The sequence below is a fragment of the Montipora foliosa genome, chromosome 4 (genome assembly GCF_036669935.1).
Source record: "Montipora foliosa isolate CH-2021 chromosome 4, ASM3666993v2, whole genome shotgun sequence".
Taxonomy (NCBI): Eukaryota; Metazoa; Cnidaria; class Anthozoa; order Scleractinia; family Acroporidae; genus Montipora; species Montipora foliosa.
This window is the reverse complement of record NC_090872.1, coordinates 16,280,299-16,300,298: the sequence shown is the minus strand read 5'-3', so window position 1 is coordinate 16,300,298 and position 20,000 is coordinate 16,280,299. Positions and strand designations below refer to the sequence as shown.

The 20,000-nt window shown below is 39.4% G+C and overlaps 1 protein-coding gene across 2 annotated transcripts; it reads right to left on the bottom strand.

Annotated features, from left to right (window-relative positions):
* Window positions 1-3,253: 3,253 nt before the first annotated feature.
* LOC138000042 (uncharacterized) lies at window positions 3,254-16,917 on the bottom strand. 2 transcript variants are annotated; one of them, XM_068846173.1, is made up of 3 exons: window positions 16,829-16,917; window positions 7,898-12,180; window positions 3,254-4,336 (listed from the first exon to the last, which is right to left on the bottom strand). In XM_068846173.1, the coding sequence occupies exons 2-3, from the start codon at window positions 12,145-12,147 to the stop codon at window positions 4,318-4,320; spliced, it is 4,269 nt and encodes a 1,422-aa protein (XP_068702274.1). In that variant the 5' UTR covers window positions 12,148-12,180; window positions 16,829-16,917; the 3' UTR covers window positions 3,254-4,317. The 2 variants fall into 2 exon arrangements, with proteins under 2 accessions (XP_068702274.1, XP_068702273.1); XM_068846172.1 differs by lacking the exon at window positions 16,829-16,917 and adding an exon at window positions 12,701-12,806.
* Window positions 16,918-20,000: the final 3,083 nt, after the last annotated feature.

Below are 20,000 nucleotides of genomic sequence, written 5' to 3'. Positions count from 1 at the left end.
AGTTAGTCTTAGTTTAAGTAAGTCTCAAGCAAATTCAGTATACTAATTAGGGAAAGGAAAAGGAAAGGAACTTTATTTAAGTGTCTTGTCTTAGAAGACAAGACACTTAAATAAAGCACTAATTGGGAACACTTTAAACTGAAATCAACAAATAAACACAATCCGCAAAATCAAACGTTGGTTTTTGAGGAGAAGAGAAAACCAGAGTACCCGGAGAAAAAAAGTCTCGGAGCAGAGTAGAGAACCAACAAACTCACCGATTCTGGGAACCGAACCCAGGCCATATTGTTAGGAGGCGAGTGCTCTCACCACCAGCAGTCGCCAGCCCTGCACCCCTGCACAGAGAGAGGTGCGTATTATTATTATTATTATTATTATTATTATTATTATTATTATTATTATTATTATTATTGTTATTATTATTATTATTATTATTTCTTTTGATATTCAAATTTGCCAACCACGGAACAAAAGAAGTCATTGTTTCAACGATAACAATGGGTGAAGTCACGAGAAACATTGCTATTGTTAACTTAGGTAAGTTGAGTGCAGTACTTTGAAATAAAAATTTCAACTACTATTGGGTTTCAAAAATAGCACTGTGATACAAATCTGCAAACTACGTATTACATATTCACTGTCTCGTTGGCACTTAGCGATTTTAGCTACTACTACTAGTCTATTTGGAATCCTTTGTTGCATAAATTAGCTCGGCTCAGTCAATTGAGAAAAAAACTGATCCATCAACCTGCAGCTAGACTAGGATATGGGCATATATTTGTCGTATCGCCTTGCAATTTACGATTTCAACTTTTTGTTTGTCTGTCAATCAAACATCGAAGATGTTGTTGACGTCACCTACTCGGTCATTAATGTGCAAACCAAGAGCCTGATTCACTGTCGAAACAAAGGGTCTTTTGTCCATGTGGTTGGCACATTTGAATAACAAAAGCAATGTTTGTAAATAAATATCTTCCCTATAAATAATAAGTGATTTTATGAGTCATCAGTACGAGTCCTCCTGATACTTGTACACCTGACTGCGGATCACTTAATCTCTTAGATAAGGATATGATTACTAGCAGGATCAAACAGGGAACGATCATCAGAGTGTCACTTCAATGTAGTGTATATTACCTTTATCGAGACCTTTTTTAGTGTTACAAATATGACGAAAGTTAATATATATGAAGCCATACCTATTTGAACTGCGGAGAGATGAATCAAGTTAAGATGCTGATCATCGCAGTTATTTAGTTAACGTTACTTGAGCAGTAACGGAAGGAAAGCCTCAAAAATTCAGACTTTCCTTTCGTTACTGTTCAAGTAACGTTAATTAATAACTGCGATGATCAGCATCTTAACTTGACTTTTATTACAATTACAATCATTATACTGTAGTTCCAATTACAATCGATTATAAAGAACGCAATCAATTACGATGTCCTGCTCTGCCCGTAAACAGCAGAGCTAATCGAGGCTGTCAGGGGAATACATAAAATCACTTTAACTTGGACTAAAACAAACAACCTATTGCAGGTCACACAGGATATACAAATAACTCTATTAGGGCTCCCGTACGGGGATCTTCCGACCTCACTTACAATGTTTAACTAATCGATACTAGTCTACAATACCTTACAATAAATAATACCCTACGTATACTGAGGTAAAAACCTATCCATAATATATGAAATGATTAATTAACTAATCAGTCACTACTGAGATGACTTCTCAGACTACGTTTAAAAACATTCAAACTATAGAGATTGCGCAACTCTCCTGGCAACGAATTCCAGTTGTCTGCGCCGCGATACTGGAACGACTTTTGGGCAAGCACTGTGCGGCACTTCGGAATATTAAGATCGTTTGTCCCTATTGTTATAGCTATGAACATGGGACCTCTCCTGAAAGTCAAACATATTTACCAAATAGCTACTGTATGTGCCTGATTATTCATAGATTCGAATATCTGAACGGCCTCTCGAAATCTAAAAGCCTCTTGTACTGAAAGCAGGTTCAACTCTTTGAGAGTAGGTGTTGTGTTCATATTTCTTCTTCCCGGATAACAAACGGGCTTGCAAAGTTCTGAACATGTTGAAGTTTAGAAATGTTAGATTTACTAGTACCTGACCATAAGGGTGAACAATAAAATAACTTAGTAAAAACGAGTTTATAACAATTAAAAGAATAGATTTATCAAACAAGTGACGAATTCTGCTGATTATTGCTAGTTTGCTCATCTGTATCAGTTCACTTGCCAAAGTGCTGGTGTGTTCATGAAAGCCGGGATAGGTGCTTATCTACTATCACACCAAGGTCTTTCACTGAGTCAACAACAGGCAGTTCATTTCCTTAAAATGTTAAAGGCGGGATAGATATTTGCGCCAGCATTTTTTTGGAGCCAAGCGCAGGAGTCAGTTTTCGCAGCACCAGGAAGCAACTCGATTCAAATCCTGTCGAAGGTCTTCAAGTCCTGTATGAACATCCTCTTTAGAAAGTGAGATGTAAAGCTTTGAATCGGCTACATAAGATTCGACGCTACAAATGTGGCAGACTGATGGTAAGGCATTGATGTACAGCTTGGAAAGCAAGGGCCCAAGTATTGACCCCTGTGGTACACCACGGCTAACCGTAAGAGAACTCGGGAGGGAGCTATGGACTTGCACGCGTTGAGTTTTGCCAGACAGGTAACTTTGAAAACAAGTCAAACTTGAATCCGACACATTGAGGTTCCGTAGTTTCGCAAACAGTATCTGATGATCAATACTGTCAAAGCCCTTGCTATAAGGTCCAACATCAGCACAGCGGTCACATTTCCCTCATCAATTGCCTTATATAGATGACTGGTGAAAAGTATCCCTAACGTTTGAGTTGAATGGCTTTTGCTAATACCGCTCTGGGCCCGGTTGTTCAAAAACCGATTAACGCTAATCCCAAATTACAAACTTACTAAGGAGTTTATTTCTCTACTCCCAAATGCTGTTCAACGCTGATATTCGGCAAATCAGAGGAAGTCAATCTCGAAAAACAAAACTAAGCAAAAGAAACTTTCACCAAAAAGTTGAAAAAATGAAACCAAAGTTTAAGTAATCCTGGATTAAGTTAATCGGCTTTGGAAAAACCGAGCCCTGATTACTTGAGAGCATGTTGTTGGTTGTTAGAAACTCCACAAACTGTTCATACGCCAATTGTTCCTTAAACATCACAGGCGACAGAGAGATGGGGCGTTTATTACTAAGAACCTGATGGTCTCCTTCCTTTGGAAAATATGCTCTCGAGAAGGAAGTGTTAAACAGGTCCGTGACCACAGGTAGAACCGACGGGTTATTCTTTCATATTACGCTTACGCGAAATACATATAACTTTCCTTTATATAAACATAGTAGATTATACCACTCTCACAGTTATATCTATTTCGCGTAAGGTTAACATGAAAAACAACCAAACGACGTGAGACACGCCTTTTAATAACTGTCATGCCGACCTTAGGAAAAAATAGGGACCAAAAAATAAAGAACAAGAAAAAAAACGAAGTCGCAAATTTCAAACTAATACGCCATTAACACCAACAAGACATGTTTAATTAACCTGGGCTTAACATAATGAAAATAAGTCACAGAAAAAATGTAGAACTGGCTGTTACATGAGATTCAGGTAAGTTTCAATTCATTGTTTGATCTGTGCTAAATTTGTAGTCGACAAAACTCAGTATTCATGAGTTAAAAAGAAAACACTTTAAAACCGTGTTTAACTAAACGTCTTCAAAACTTGTAGATAGATGTAACATACCCGGCCGGATACACATTCGAATAAAACGCATTTAAAACACTTGCAAAGTTTCCAACGGCAAAACTTCACATACAAGAATTAGATAGCAAGAGATTTTAGGATGAAACGTACAGTTTAAAATACAACGTTATTTACTCAAGGCATCAAAAAGAGACCCTGACTGATTAAAAAAACCCATTATTTATCCACAGTTCTAATCGTAAACATATTGACTTTCGTCGCCAATCGACAGCAACGTAAATCGTAAACACTGTAACGTACTCCATGCGAGAAACGTTGTGTGTGCTGTTGCACCTTTCGTCTGCTAAAAGTCTCCTATACTTACTCAAAAGGTCATGACAACCAAGTTTGAAAATTCATGCTCATCAACTACAAATCGAGAAAAACTGTACAGCTCCGCCAGTCTGACACAGTTAAGAATATATACAAGTTTCACAAAGTTCACTTGTGTTTGTCCTGAAAATGCAGGAAACCTTGTCCAATGGTCAGCCCTTGTTTCTTCGGCTCACAAGACTCAATCAACACTCACTCCTGAAGCTTGCGCCTGCGGGAAAACAAATTAATCAACTAATCGATCAATCCTTTATTGTATTTCAATTAATCAAACAAGGCAAATTTACAGAGGGTCACGTTTTAAGAATAGAGTTTGGAGTCCAATAGAAAACTTAAGCCTAATAGACTTAAAACTCTGCCTATTGCTTTTGTTTTCAGCGAACGCATGCGCAAAAGAGAGATGTAGAATCGCGTTGGCGGTCAACGGCAAACGTCAAGCTGAGATTTGCGTTTTGCTCAAATAAAAGAAACCTCTTTGATTTCGCGCAACTTTTTGCCTGTTATCTACAGATATCCGTATGGTGAGTCAAATCGTAACTATATGACTCGTGGCCCCGCTGCTCCTACACTTGTAACCCGCAGTTAACGTTCCCACCATGCAAAGAGTTGCCCACCGTTGTCAGCAATTCGGGCCTCCATATAGAGAGTTTTCACATGACGTCACGGCGGCCATGTTGATGTTCCAAACAAAGGAATGGCGGCCATGATGGTGTACCAAAATAATCCTCCGGGAATTGAACACTATTTTAATGCAAATCCTTTCTTTTGTTTCAGTAATCCAATATGGCTGCTGGCCACGTGAGTGAAAACGCTCTATTCTAGGGACCAGAACGCCACAAAACAATAGCTCTAATGAGGAAAAACAAAACCTCTGCACGGTGCGGTTTTCCATTTGAGGGTGTACGGGCGTTTTCCATTTACCAAGAAATTCCGGAAATTCCGGTTGGGATGTAAATGGAACACACGTTTTTGGTTCGTTCCACTGGAAAATTTCCGGAATAAATGGAACTTCTGAAAAGGTAGTCCTGTTTTCCCGTTGGAAACTTTCCGATGGAAATGTGTGTTCCATTTACAACTTCTGAAAGGTCTTACCACTTCCAGGCTATTCACGGCCACATTTTTAAATTTTGGCGCGTAAAATCGCAATCACTGGGCGGCGGACCTGAGTTAAATGGAACACGTTTTTCACCCGATGGTTATTTTTTGTAAATGGAAAACGCCCTACATCTCTACGCCGTTCTAGCCATGACAACGACAAGAACTGATCAAATTCGAGGTTACCGTGAGGACGTCTCTCTAAATATCCACACCGTTCTTACCAATTTTAGTTTTGAAATGTTGACATTCACATTCCATGTAGAGCTACTTGGAGTAATCGCAAAAATTTTACAATAACGGGAAATAATGTTTTTAGGCAACGATCTCGTATCCGTCGTCGTCGTCGTCTTGCTTAACGTAACAGTTGGCGGCCACATGTCATTTTTGTTTTCTTGCTCCTCGCCAAACTAGAATCTTTACATATTCCAAAAAAAAGGGCCCCATCTAGGCCCTCTAGAGGCTGTCATCGTTATCTCTGTCATTACAGCTATGCTATGGTGACGAAGTCTAACAAGGTCGAAACAGCTGTCCATGGCTGCCACTCCGGTGTCATATTAGGGAGCTTAAGCAACGACAACGGCGACGGCAAGGAAAACGTCACAAATTTGCATATTTAGTAGGCAAAAGCAATAGCTTTGCACGCCCCGCACGTGCGTTTTTCACGTTTGTCCATTTCTTTGCCGTCGTCAGCAAAACTACAACGTGAAATAGCCAAATTTGAGGTTTTATGGACGTCATTACTTGAGGATAAATTTTCATTTTCTGCCCTTAATTGAGCGCCGTTCCTACCAGCGTCATTTTTGAGGAACTACCACAACCCGTCATATTAAAAAAGTTGAAATAGTAACGAAGCGATTACAATAACGCGAATTTAGTTTGAGATGACGTTCTCGTTGCCGTCGCCGTTGTCGTTGCTTAAGCTCCCTAATAGGGAGTTTAAGATCTGCGACGAGACGGTAACGAAAACGTATTTAAAATTCCAACTTCAGGTTAATTAATCTTTTTCGTCATTATGTTGGCTTATCTAACTTCTAAAAACTAGTGTAACTTTCCAGGAACTGAATTGGGAGGTGCGGTGTTGAAGCTACGACAGAAAATTCAAATTCACTGCCTTGAGTTCACGTTCTCTGAAAAACTTTAGAATTGGTAATTTCACGTCGTAGATTTGCAGAAAATGTAAAAGAAATGTACAAAAATGAAAAATGCACGCGCAGAGCGTGCAAAGCTATTGTTTTTGCTCATTAAATATGCATAATTGGTGACGTTTTCGCTGCCGTCGCGTCGTAGATCTTAAACTCCCTATTAGCGTTGTGCGCACGCCGAGGGTACTGGCCTGACCGCGAGATTGAAGTTACTTTGTGTCCACCTAGCTTTAAACTGATTTATATCTGTTTTGAACCGGATTTACTCAAAAGAGTTTCACCCATCAACAGGGCGGGCAATATTTGAAAACAACTTTAGCGGCTCTTGTCCGCAGGACATTAAGCATTAAGAGCGGAAATTGGATACAGAGCCCTGCGCCATAATTAAGGGGTGCGAGAATGAGCCCACAAGCAAACTACTCAACCCCGTCATGCACACCCATATCGGTAGGTACTTGGTGTCTCTTTTTCTATTGTTTCAAATTTTTTAAACAAGGTATAAAACGTTCAGTAATTATACAATTACCCTAACCTATAACCCTAACGCTAATCCTAACCCTGAAGGTTTTACCGTGTTTAGATAATTTTGTGCAATAGATAACCACTAAATGACAAAATACACCAAGTACCTACCCCCATATCACCATATATGGGAATAACAAACACTTCCACGCAATCACAATAGACTGATAATGGTTTATACTCTTCATGTGGGCAAGCTCGAAGTACACACAGAATATCTTGTGATATCAGCGGGTCGTGTGGTCATTTGTCGAGCAGTATTCGCTCATGGTGCGGCTGGCCACGATAGTGGATACAGTATTTGAAAGATTACATGCATTTAAAAAAAGGGTGCCTTTTATACAATAAATTGGTACCTTACTTTTTACCCTCACTGCTGAGTGTCTCCTATCCCGGGTATTTTGCCTTGATAATTTCAGTATTTGTCGCGGCACGGAACGGGCTTCCCTCAATAACTTTGCCCTTTATGTGATAAACATGTAATCGCATGGGTCCGATGGCAAGTAAGGATTAACTTCACGCGCAGTTTCAAAGTTTTCACAAAATTGCCCGAGTCGCAAAATGACGAGAGCGATTTGAAAAACTTTGAAAATACAAGTGAAATTAATCCTTAATTGCACGAGGGAACATAGCGATTACATGTTTATCACATAAAGGGCAAAGTTATTGGGGAAAGCCCGTCCGTGCCGCGACAAATGAGAATCAACACGCTCCCATTCGGTTAAAGTTCAATTCAATAAGTCGTTGCTGTCAATAGAAATAGCGCTTAAAATGTATTTGATATGTGCACGAAAAAGTAGTTTATTCTGGAAGAGGATTCTCTTGTAACTTCGCTTGCTCTGGATAAGCAACTGTTAACCAATCAGGATCAAGTAATCATGCCCCCTTCTCGATTACCAAAATTGTCCTCGTGATTAAGAAAAAATGACCTACGTCTCAGCCAATCAGCATTCAGTAATTTTGCGCCGTAGGTGATAAAAAAAGATTATGTGTATTAAAAAAAAACTTACTTTTTTGCCTCACTGCTGAGTGTCTCTTCTCCCGGGTATTTTACTTTGATAATTTCTAACCCTTGATCTGAACCAATGGCAATAAGACTCGATCTAGGAAATGTTGCCAAACAATGGGGCCCATTGTCACAAAAATCCATTACAGCAAGAAGATCTCCAGACCTTACGTTGAACAGCTGAAGAAGAGAGACAGGTGAGTAACCGGCTGTCTTCAGACAAACACACTCCTCGTCACTGATGAATTTACAATAGCAACTGAGGTCGTCATGTCTCAATTTAAGACGCACTTTACCAGAAACTGTATCGAGAACGCACTTATGCGCCCTCAACCAGTTTATCAAAATAAATTGACCCTCGGGTGAAAATGATGCCATCTCATCACAAGCATAAAATCTGGGACCCACGAAGAAATCCCACAGCGGTTCGGTTTTACCAAGTTGCTTCAGTTCAATTTCCTTTTTATCAGTGGAGGCAAACAGCTGGAGGTCCTTGTGCCAAGCAAGCAATTCCCCGGGAGGCAGTTTAAATGCTTCCACAATCTCTCCACCAACAACATCCAAAATGATCCCATCTCGCGTTTCAAATCTTATGCATGCCACCTGATCATCTGAAATAGTAAAGAGAGCATCCGCGCCAAACTTCCATCGCCGCACGCAGACTGACAAATCAAAGTTCCACAGTTCAAGAGTGATCTTCGTTGCAATCAAAATGCCTTCTTTTAAAGCTACAAAATCACGCGTAATGTTTCTCTCAAACTCTTTCTGTCCCTTGACTTCCCCGTTTAAAACGTCATAAGCCATAATTCGTTTTGGTATGCGCCCCGATGCGTTAAAAACCGTGACTGTCGCATAAACACTCTCGCCCGTTAACGAGAATAGAAGAGAATCGAAATATCGGGATTCAGGGTTCTTCGTTGGTGGATTCCGATAAACCATTTTAATGAAACGCTTCCCCATGCGGTTCCTTAAAAGAGAATGGCTATTAAGCACTACGACAGAATAAAAGTCCAGATCTGGCAAACTCAAAGGATCTCCTAACAGAAAGCCACCGATTCCATGGGATTCTAACTCAACGGAAATACAACTAGGAACATCAACAACGTCCATTGAATAGTGATGCTCAGGTCCCTCAGTGACACCTAAACAAAACGTTTTGAAGTTAAGTCGTTCTAAATGCAAACAAAAAAGAAATCGACTGTCCGGTGAGAATCTGATCATTCCACACACAGAGTCCAAAGATGCCTCTGCCAGAGTTGAAAAACCACTTTCCCTGTCAACTAAACAAACTGAGCCCGTTAAATGGGAAACAGCCACGAGCTTTCCATCTCGGGACATCGCAAAAGATGAAATATCTTTATCTGTGTTGAAACGATTAATCTCCTTGCCATCGTTTAGATTCCACACCACAAGACATTTTGCATCGTCTGGATAATCACTTAACATCTCGTCGCCGCATATTGAACAGACAGAAAAACGGCACTTACTGGTAGGAAAAAGCGGCTTCAAGTCCCCATTAAAGGAAAACGAATGGCTTAGCTCCCCTGGCAAGATGACATCCTTGCTGGGATGAAACACCACTGAACGGTAAAAACCAAACACGGGTGACCTTTCAAAATCTGCTGGTTGGTATGCATCATCGGTATTGACGATTCTCAATACGAGAAATAACAAATGACTCGAATCATAGTATTTTCGTTCGACATAACGCTTCCATTCGAGGTTACCAGAAGCAAGTGACCACAACTGAATGGATCCATCGCAGCATTCACACACCATGAATTCTAAGCTGGGAGACACATCGAAACAAGCCACCGGTGAAAAACAATTAAACACAGCTTGAACATCTCCTAGGGAGTCATTTTTTCTTAAGAACTCCATGTAAGGCCTATCGGCATACTTGGTCTCCAGAAGCTGGCGGGAGTCAGAGGATAGTTTACTACTTCCTTCGTTCAACAGACTTTGAAAGATAGTAAACGGATATGCCTCTAAGGTTTGGCGTTGCTTCTTTAAAACAATCAATAATGACGAAAGTTTCTCTTGACACTCGGTAGATATCGTTTTCAAACCACCGTGTTTCATTGCACAAACGATATCTTCTGTGGCTGCTGATATGTTCACACAAATCTTTGCATACAAAAGCTCAGGACATAACACATAGTTTCCAATCACTTGTTCCATGCTGCAGGATCTCATGTCCTGGTCTAACTCTAGCACGTGCTGAACACCATGTTCCAAGGCATACCTTGAAGTGCCAGTGAAGGATTGCGAGTTGCTAACACCTTTACTCTTTAACTCGTCAAATTCCTTAGAGCAAAGAGTAGAAAGGATCTTATGGCCTTCCATTTCCTCCACGCTGAAAATGTGCTGCTCGTAGCGTGACTTGTCTGTCAACCAGTCCTTGACTGATTTATGAAAGAAATGAATACGGTTATCGTGAACAGGAAGGAGTGATGACACAATGGCAATGGCTTTGCTCACCTTTCGCATAACACTTAAGGACGACGACTTCGTGCACAACAATTTACGAACAAAACCCAACGGCAGTGGTTCCCTTGCAGCTGCGATTGCACTCAGAAAACAAAGAAATTGCTCTTCTGTTATGTTCAGTTCCTTACACAAGTCTTGTTCCAACCGTTGGAAATACGACTGGTAAACAGACGAGATGCCCGACGGAAGGGTCTTCTCCAGTTGTTCCAAGGTAAGAACGATTGGACACTTAGCCCTTATAAAATCTACCAAAAACTGGGCACACAGAAAAACTCCTTCTGACTTTTGCACGAGATCATCTAAGACAAGCTCGGGCCTTTCAACTCGTGATAAAACGCTTAGACTCTGTTCAAAGTAAAACCGAATGTCCTTCAGGTTGTCTTCATCTTTTGGCTCCAGTCGCAGTGGACGCAAATCTTTCAGGCTCTCCCAAATGTTAACTTCAGGTCGCGTCGTCACAAAAAATCGAAGCCAAAGCGGCAGATCCTTAAACAAACTGGATATCACGTCAAGAAGCTCATTTCGCCCTTGGTATTGACTTTCATCTAAGGCATCTATTACCACAAGAGATGTAAACCCTGGATCTGCTACCATGTTCAGAGGTTCTAAAAAAAGCAAATAAAAGAGATCTACCACTTCCATGTTATTGATCTCTACACCTAGATTTCCAGAGAACTGTTCCACAAGAGCTTTCTTGTACTCTGGAATACAGCACGAGAGGTGACAAGCTAAAGACTGCATCATCACCTTGGGATTCCTGTGGCGTGCTCTGTCATGGTGACAAAAATGGCTCCCCGCCAATCTGCCAGCTTCTTGCACTCTTCTGCACATCTCAGCAGCCATGACAGATTTCCCCATCCCTGCATTTCCGCTGAGCACCAAGACACGATTTGGAGAGCTTGCATCATCCAACCACCTGTGGATTTCAGCAAAGACAGATTCACGGGTTCCTTGTAAGTATCTCTTTGTATAATCTCTGACATCACGTTGGGTGTCAAGCCTCGCGGGTTTCTTTCGGATTTTATCCTCCTGATCGGTGTCGTGTTGTGTCTCACGGATTTCAGTAACAATTTCATGTATGTCTTCAACAGTCTCTTGGATTGTTGACTGCTGGATTTGTATGTCCTCGACAGTCTGTTGAACTTTGTTCTGAAGTTGACGCATGTCATTAAGTTGAGACTTTAGATTCCCTTCACTCTCTGCCCATTCCCGTAATGCATCAAGATAATCGTCCTCTCCACATTGCTCTGCCCTTAATCGATCAATCTCTCCCTGACTTAACCCAAGAGACACTAAAGCAGCACTTATTTCCTTCCACAGAGCATTGAACGTTGGCGCATCGACACCAGTGGTTGTAACATGCCCATACACTTGATTGCGGAAAAACTTGATGCGGGCAAGGTTTGCCTCATGAGAGGTGTCACTTGGGGGTGGCTTGCAATGCCATCCTGTGTGGGGAGGGGTAAGCCCACAAATGCTGGTCAGAAGGAGGAAAAGCAGAGTTATATCAAAGGTTTTGGAGTCCGGAGCAGCTCCACCACCAGGGAACAGCTTGTCCCACTGGTGACCATTGAGAATTCTTCTTCGTAAAAGGTTGTTAAGGATGGAATAACAGGAATTAAGATCAGCTGCCAACTTTGCAGGAGGGTGATGAGTGTCAAAAACATTTCTGAGTACAGTTGTTCCACCATTAATAATAAGTCGACTGAGCTTAGCTCCATTTGTCTTGTCCTGAGAGCTGGCAAGAGGACCAGATGTGGCCATAGTTAACCAAACCACTGATTTTTCACATTGTATCTGCATGGAAAAGAAAAATATAATAATTAATCGATTGCCTAATTGGTTTCCATTGAGTGTTCATCAGAGTCTGATTAATGACTGATAAAAAATTACCAACCAACCATTATCTTTAACTAAGGAATGTAACTACATTGCCTATGATTCACCGCTACAAATACCGGTAAGCTCAAAGATCAAATGAGTGGCTGTATTTGGCAGTTCAACGATTACCTTTGACTTATACTTATAAAATGAACAGCCTTGATTTACAAGTGACTACAAAACTTCGAAGACGTATGCCATTGCAGAAAAGCAGTACCGAGTGACAAGGCACACAATCGTCCCATGCAGAATTTCTAACCCACTGGAATCTTATCCAGACATTCATAAATTGTATCTTGTCACAAGAATGAAAGATGTTGCAAGCCAGCGGGAAAAACAAAGTAAGACTGCTAAGAGGAAGCTTGCTTTTTTGCTGCATCACCACTACCTTTTAAACAAGCTCTTTTGTTACATTTTTCAAGTTTTGCAAGCTTACTGACTGCATGGGTTCAACAAATTGTGTGCTTGACGTTATCACCCTGTCTCTTTAGTCACTTAAGGCTTCTTCATATCATAGGAACCCCAACCTCAGTGTGAGGGCACATAAGATTTGTATGGGAAGACATGACCTGAGAAGATAATTTTACGAAAAAAATTTCAATTAAAAAGCCTAACCTTATTACCATCGTGGGTCGCTTCCTTCCTGGCACGTTTTTTTTTTCCAGATTCGACATGAATTGAGCATTTATGAGATCATCGGTTGTCAACGGTCTTGATAAGATAGCAAGCTAACGCTGAATTCTCACGAGACCATTAAATAGAATCAAATATTCCTGGTTAAAATGTTCCCACAAATCCACTGTAGAATTCAAGGGCATAAGCTTTTCTTTCATTTCAATCCGCTAGCCATGCAATCAAAGCCCTGCCAGCGATGCCAAGAGGCTATTAATGTCCCAAACGAAACGATAAAACGATGAAAAACATCCTCACGAACTTTGAAGATGACACGGTGACCGTTGAGTTCGGTTTGGTAACAAGTCGTAATAAGTCGTTTGAGAAATGTGTTTATCAAACGTGGAAGTACTCTAGACCACGATCGGTTTAGACAAGCAAGACGGGAGGTTAAAGCAATGATTAAGATGAAGAAAAAGCAATATGCAGCTAAACTGAAGGATTCGCTTCTCATCAATACCAGACGTTTCTGGTCTTTAGTTAAATCTACCACCAAGCAAAATCGGTCATCTGGCTTCTTGAGGGATGGTCAACGCTTTGTGACGAATAACAAAGAGAAAGCAGACTTACTTAACTTTTTTTTCCAATCAGTATTCAGTCGTAATGATGGTACTTCTGAATCTTACCAAGGACCGTCTGTTATACCTGCTCATCATTTAAGCGAAATCCGCCTTACGATACCAGAGGTAATTAAAGTACTGGAAGACACTGATGTAAACAAAGCGCATGGCTCTGATAACATTCCTGGTAGATTGCTGAAGGAAACTGTACCTGAAATTGCCTCTCCTGTCGGCCGTTTGTTTAACCTATCGTTGTCTCTCAGCAAGTTTCCCGACCAGTGGAAATTGGCTAATGTATGTCCTGTCTACAAATCTGATGATTCCACATTATCCAAGAACTACAGCCGACCAATTTCATTACTGTGTGTTGTATCTAAATGCCTAGAAAGATGTGTCTTTAACCATTGCTATACCCTCATCTCACCACAACTCTAATAATAATAATAATAATAATAATAATAATAATAATAATAATAATAATAATAATAAATATTTCTTAGGCGCAAATTAACATGTGCATATGATCAAATGCGCCTTACAAAGAAAAAAAAAGGTAAAAGATTAAAAAACAAGTTTAAAAAGTTACAAAATAGTTATTTACAATTCTGGATATAATAAAAAGACTAAAAAAAAATGTATATATATATCACTAGCTTTTCATAGGGTAAGCTGCTCTAAATAAAAATGTCTTTAATTTAGACTTAAACCGTTCAAAATTTTCCTCCTCCCGTATTTCACTCGGCAGTTTGTTCCAAAGTGATGGTGCAGCAGCAGTGAAAGCCCTGTCACCGAGTGTTTTCTTAGTTTTCGTGGACGGAGGTGCTAACAAAAGTTCAGAATTAGACCGGAGACCATACGTGGAAGGATTCTTAATATGAATAAGATTACTTATATACTCAGGTGCATGACCATGTATGGCCTTGAAAGTTATTATCAAAATCTTAAAATCGATTCTGAATTGAACTGGTAACCAATGTAGAGAGTATAAAACGGGAGTTACGTGGCTAACCATCTGCAGCATGGTTTTCTTAGAGGAAGGTCTACTGTTACTCAGCTTCTCCAGGTCTACCACGAAGCAATCGAAGCCCTAGCCAAAGGCAAGGAGATTGACATAACTTATTTGGACTTCGCTAAAGTCCCTCACTGTGCCTTGCTGAATAAGCTATCTCGATTCGGAATATCTGGACAGCTAATAAACTGGTTTCAGAGCTATCTTTCTGATAGATATCAACGAGTAGCACTACAAGGTACCTATTCCGACTGGTTACAAGTCTTGTCCGGTGTTCCGCAAGGCTCTATATTGGGCCCTCTGCTCTTCCTTGTCTATATAGACGACATTCCTCAATGTATTAAACATGACTCTAAAGTTGCTATATTTGCAGATGATTCTGAGCTGTTTAAGATAATTGAAAAACCATCGGACAAACTTTCAATTCAACAAGACCTAACGCAGCTCTAAATCTGGAGTGATACCTGAAAAATGTGTATCAGTATACCCAAATGTAAGGCCTTGAATATCTCTAGGAAGAAAATTCCCGCAAAACGAGAATACCACCTTAACGGGTCCCCACTGGCAACAGTTAGCGAAATTAAAGACTTCGGCATAACTGTCACCAATACTCTCCAATGGTCTCAACATATAAAACTGATCTCCTCTAAGGCAAATAGAACGCTTCGCAAAACAAAATTACTTAAAACGTTCGTTTTATTACAGGTCTATCAATTTTTGGCACAAACTACCAAGGGATGTTAAAAGCGTGGACTCATTTCATACTTTTAAGAGGAGGCTTTTAGATTTTTATGCTGATAAAACCCTTTCTTATAATCTTCCAAGTCGTGAGGGGCTAGGTCACGCAATTTTAGGCAATTTCAGCACTAATCGAATGCTCGTAGAATTAACTAAAATATCAAAATAACTGTTCAAAACTATAGAAGAACTCTAACAAAACACCGGGAAGCCAAGAAGGGACATGGATGGACAAAACTGGAGAGGATTGTAATGGATTGATTTCGGTAAATTTGAAAAACGTCGGCCCACCTTTTTTCAAATTTATATCAGTTTATATCAAAATGTCATTTACACAGCTGGAAAATCATTCTCAGTAGTTATGTGGCCTTGATTTTGCAAATGAAAGACTCTTGCTGTGCCAATTTGACGTTTGGAGCTGATAATTAACAAAATTGAACAAAATTACCTAAAATAGCGTGACCTAGCCCCTTTAATGAAGCTATTTTTAAATAAACTTGATTGTAAATCATATCATATGATAATTATTACTATTTTTATTACTATACTTTTACGATTATAATTATTATTACTATTTTGTTAATATTTATTGGGGTTGAATATCAATTGGGACATCGTCCTGTTTTCTTCTCCAGTTGCTGATGCTATTTTGTACGCGCAACAAATTCAATTAAGTTAAAGTTAAAGTTAAAGTCTTTGTTTGGTATAGTCATCAGGGACGGCAAACCAAACCACAAACAAAGACTCATTATCAAACCGAACTCAACGGTCGCCATGTGGTGTTGAAAGTGAAAGAGGATCTTCTTCATCATTTTATCGATTTGTTTGGGATATCAACAGCTGCCTGATGTCACTGGCAGGACTTCAATCGCGTGCCTGGCAGATTGAAATGAAAGAGAAACCTCTGCCCTTGAATTCTACGGTGGATTTGTGGCTGTGGGAACATTTTAAGCAGGAATATTTGACTCACTTTGGTGGGCTCCTGAGAATTCAGTGCTCAGCCTTTAAATTAGTATGTGTAATCAAATGGCAACGAGTGAAATTAGGAAATAATTTCACGCGCGTTTTGTCAACATTCTGATAATTTCCCGAGCCTTTACCTTTGATTACCTTTTAATGTCGTGGGTGACAAATTACGCTCACAACCGTAATTGTTTTTACTGGTTTATTGTATCGAAATCCAAGAACATTAAGAAGAATACAGTTTTCGTTTAAAGCATACATTTTTGCTAAAGTTTGTAAGTTTCTGAGTTTCTTCACAAAAAATACCTTTCGAATTCTTCGTGACTTTTAATTTCGTAACTTCTTCGATGGTCACTGTCTTAAATCTCGACGCCATCTTGGCTCTGATCGAGATACGAGAGATGTTACCATGGCAATTTTGTAATAATAACGCTGAAATTTCGCACCAAAATTAAGGAGTAATTTGTCACCCATGATATTACTATAATAACCGTTGACAACTGAGGAACTGATAATGGCTCAATTCACGTCGAATCTGGAAAAAAAACACACACAGGAAGGAAGCGACCCACAATGGCAATAAGGTTAGGCTTCCTAATTGAGAATTTTTTAGTAAAATTACCTTCTCAGATCTTTTATCAGGATTCCCATATATCCTTATATTTTTGTTGGCTTTCCCTCACACTGAGCTTGGTTGTGCATGTACTGAAATAGAAATCATGAACAAAGTCGCCAACTGATCAAAAACATAACAAAATCTTAAACACAGAGTCTCAAAATTATTATTTCTAAAATACTTTTACCGGTAAATTACCTTGTTAGAAACTACTCCATAAAGATTAAATAAAAACGTGTAAGAGACATTTATACAAGTGTAGAGAAATAGCTCAAGATAATAGATAGCCAATGAGGTGTGTAGCCCCAATTTGGCTATAATCATCCCATATGAGTGGAATGACAATTATGGGTAAAACTTCGCTACTAAAAAAAACTGATGTTTACAGTTACTGACATTTTTAGAGCATGGTATCATAGCTCTTACTGTATACTCTTGAAACAGTATACAGTATACTCTGATTGGTCAATGATGAATGCATAATTAAATAGGTTATAGGGTGCAAGTGCAATGTGGAAGTTGCTATGGAAACACAGCAACTGAGTAATTTTGTTAAGTAAATAAAAAATAACTTGCTAGTGCATTTCACGAATTGCACTTGCGTTCAAACAATTTCCTTTACATACATGTACACCATGATGACCCAGCCAATCAAAACTCTAGAATTGTATGATCCAGTGATCTGGTTTTTAACAAAACCTACACGTAATATTACAATGAACAAAATGATATATGAAAGTAATAATTACACTGAACTGCAGATATGAAATCAAACAAAGCTATGATCCTCGCAGTTATGGATGCAATTTCATAGCTCCCACTGTATACTCAACATAATTTCATTCATTGATTCATTCCTCACAGGAAAATTGGAATCCACAAATGACCAGCTCCCAATGTCAGTGACTTCACAGCTCGGTTGGTTAGAGTGTCGCACCAGTATCGCAAGGTTCAAGCCCTGTCGAAGTCCTGAGTTTTTCGGGCTTCTCTATGCAATTGCTAAAATTTCGTCCATAACTTCAAGGATCATAGCTTTATGTGATGTAATATTACCTCAGCATTTAAGCCTAATATTATTAATAGTGAGAACTGAAAGACACTTTTTTGTATTCCGCAGATTATTCCAGAGAAACATCTATCCCTCAGTAGAGAAACTTCATTTTGCAACTTTGTTGCATGATCATTAAATCCTTAGTGTCTAATACTGTTGCAAATATTTAGATATATTCAAATATTTAGATTTAGTATAAATGCACAGGTGATTATACAAAATCGCGCGCTCTCATTGGCTCGCTATCTCGGATTATCAGCCAATAATCACCTCGACGGACAAAATGGCTGCCAGTAGTCGTTTTGCCACTGTAAGTGAAGATGATTTCGCATTGAAATGTTTTTTTTTCTTTTTTGAAATAATCACCTGTGTATTTATACTAAAACAATTATTTGCCTCAGGCTCAGTGATTATCGGTGAATATTCACCGATAATCACTGAGCCTGAGGCGAATAATTATTGTCAAATATTCAGATGATCAGATGTTATTCCATCCAACTGTTTACTGGATTGGATGCACAGGAAATAAAGATAATTTGAATTGAACACAAGTAGCTCAAGCTCGATATATGTGTATTTGTACTGTACTTAAATATTATGCAAGAGTAGAAATTATAAGGATTTGTATGGGGAAAACGGTTTTTCTCAAAATTCAAAAACATATTTACGCTTAAAATAAAAATAGCTTACCTTGCCTCAGTCTTGTGTTTCTTTGTCTCTGGTACCATTTCTGGGTCAATTAGGAGCGATTTAGTTGGTTTTTGGTTCCTCTTCTTTTCCCTATATATATTATTTCCCAAGGTTGGGCACCAAGAAGAAGGCACAGAGAAGAAGCTGCCGAACAGAATCATCAAAGGAAAAGGGCCATAAAGTTGCTCCTAAGTTTTCAATTGCCTCAAAATTCCACATAGATCACTGATGATACCTCTGCTACCCATTTGTCTTCTTCATTCAAGCTGCTTGCACACTGAGAAGGAACTAAGGGCTGCCAAACCCTGCAAACATTTGCTTTGAAAGCCATCGGATTTGGCACTATTTACCACCCGCATTACCCAAACTGTCGAGAATGCTTAGCGACCCACGATTGGTCAATGGGCACAATGATGACCACTTGTGAGTCTTAGGCTTAATCTTCCAATGGTTTGGGTAACGCGGGTTTCGAATAAAGCCGAATTCTACGGCTCTCGAAGCAAATGTTTGCAGAGTTTGTCGGCCCTTAATTCCTTCTCAGTGTGCAAGCCGCTTGAATGAAGAAGACAATTAGGTTGCGAAGGTATTGTTGGCCGTGATCTATGTGGAATTTCCAGGCAATCAAAGATTTGGGAGCAAATTTATGGCCCTTTTCCTTCGCTGATTCTGTTTGGCGGCTTCGTCTTGGTGCCCAACCTTGGGAAAGAATATATAAAGGGAAAAGAAGAGGAACCAAAAACCACCTAAATTGCTCTTAATCAACCCAGAAATGGTACCAGAGACAAAGAAACACAAGACTGAGGCAAGGTAAGCTATTTTTTAGTTGCCAATGACCAATCCGAGCGAAAGGCGAGGATCGCGAGGCGGCAGCATTATAGTGCCATGTGCGAAAGTATCAAGCTGCAGGCAAAAAAATTGTCGAGTGATCCAGAGAAAAAAGTAATGTAATGTAACAATAGAAAAAAATAAGGCAATCACATCGAGCTCAAAACTAAACCGGTGTACATGTTCTTATCAGCTGCTGTTGTCAATTTCAGCCGGCAGTTCACGATTAGAGGTGTTTTTTGTTTTGTAACCATTTGTTTGTTGTGAACAATTTAATTTAATTTTCAAAGGAAATATGTTGTCTGCAAAGTACGCAATTCCGCAGTCAACGATCAATTTGACTTATAATTCATGGCTGTATCTTGCAAAATATAAATTCTACCAGTAAAACAACTTTGAAGTTTTATGTGCTAGAGAGTTTGATTCCCCATTACATGTTTCACACTGAAAAGTCTGAAAATGCTTCAATGGCGATTTTTTACATGACACTGATTTTATTCATCTTAATTATGGTATATTCCTGTTAAAATTACAGCCGTTCAAAAATTACAGCTGCAGTACTTTCCATATTATTGCTAAACAAGTCGACATTTACATTGTTGTTGGAGATAC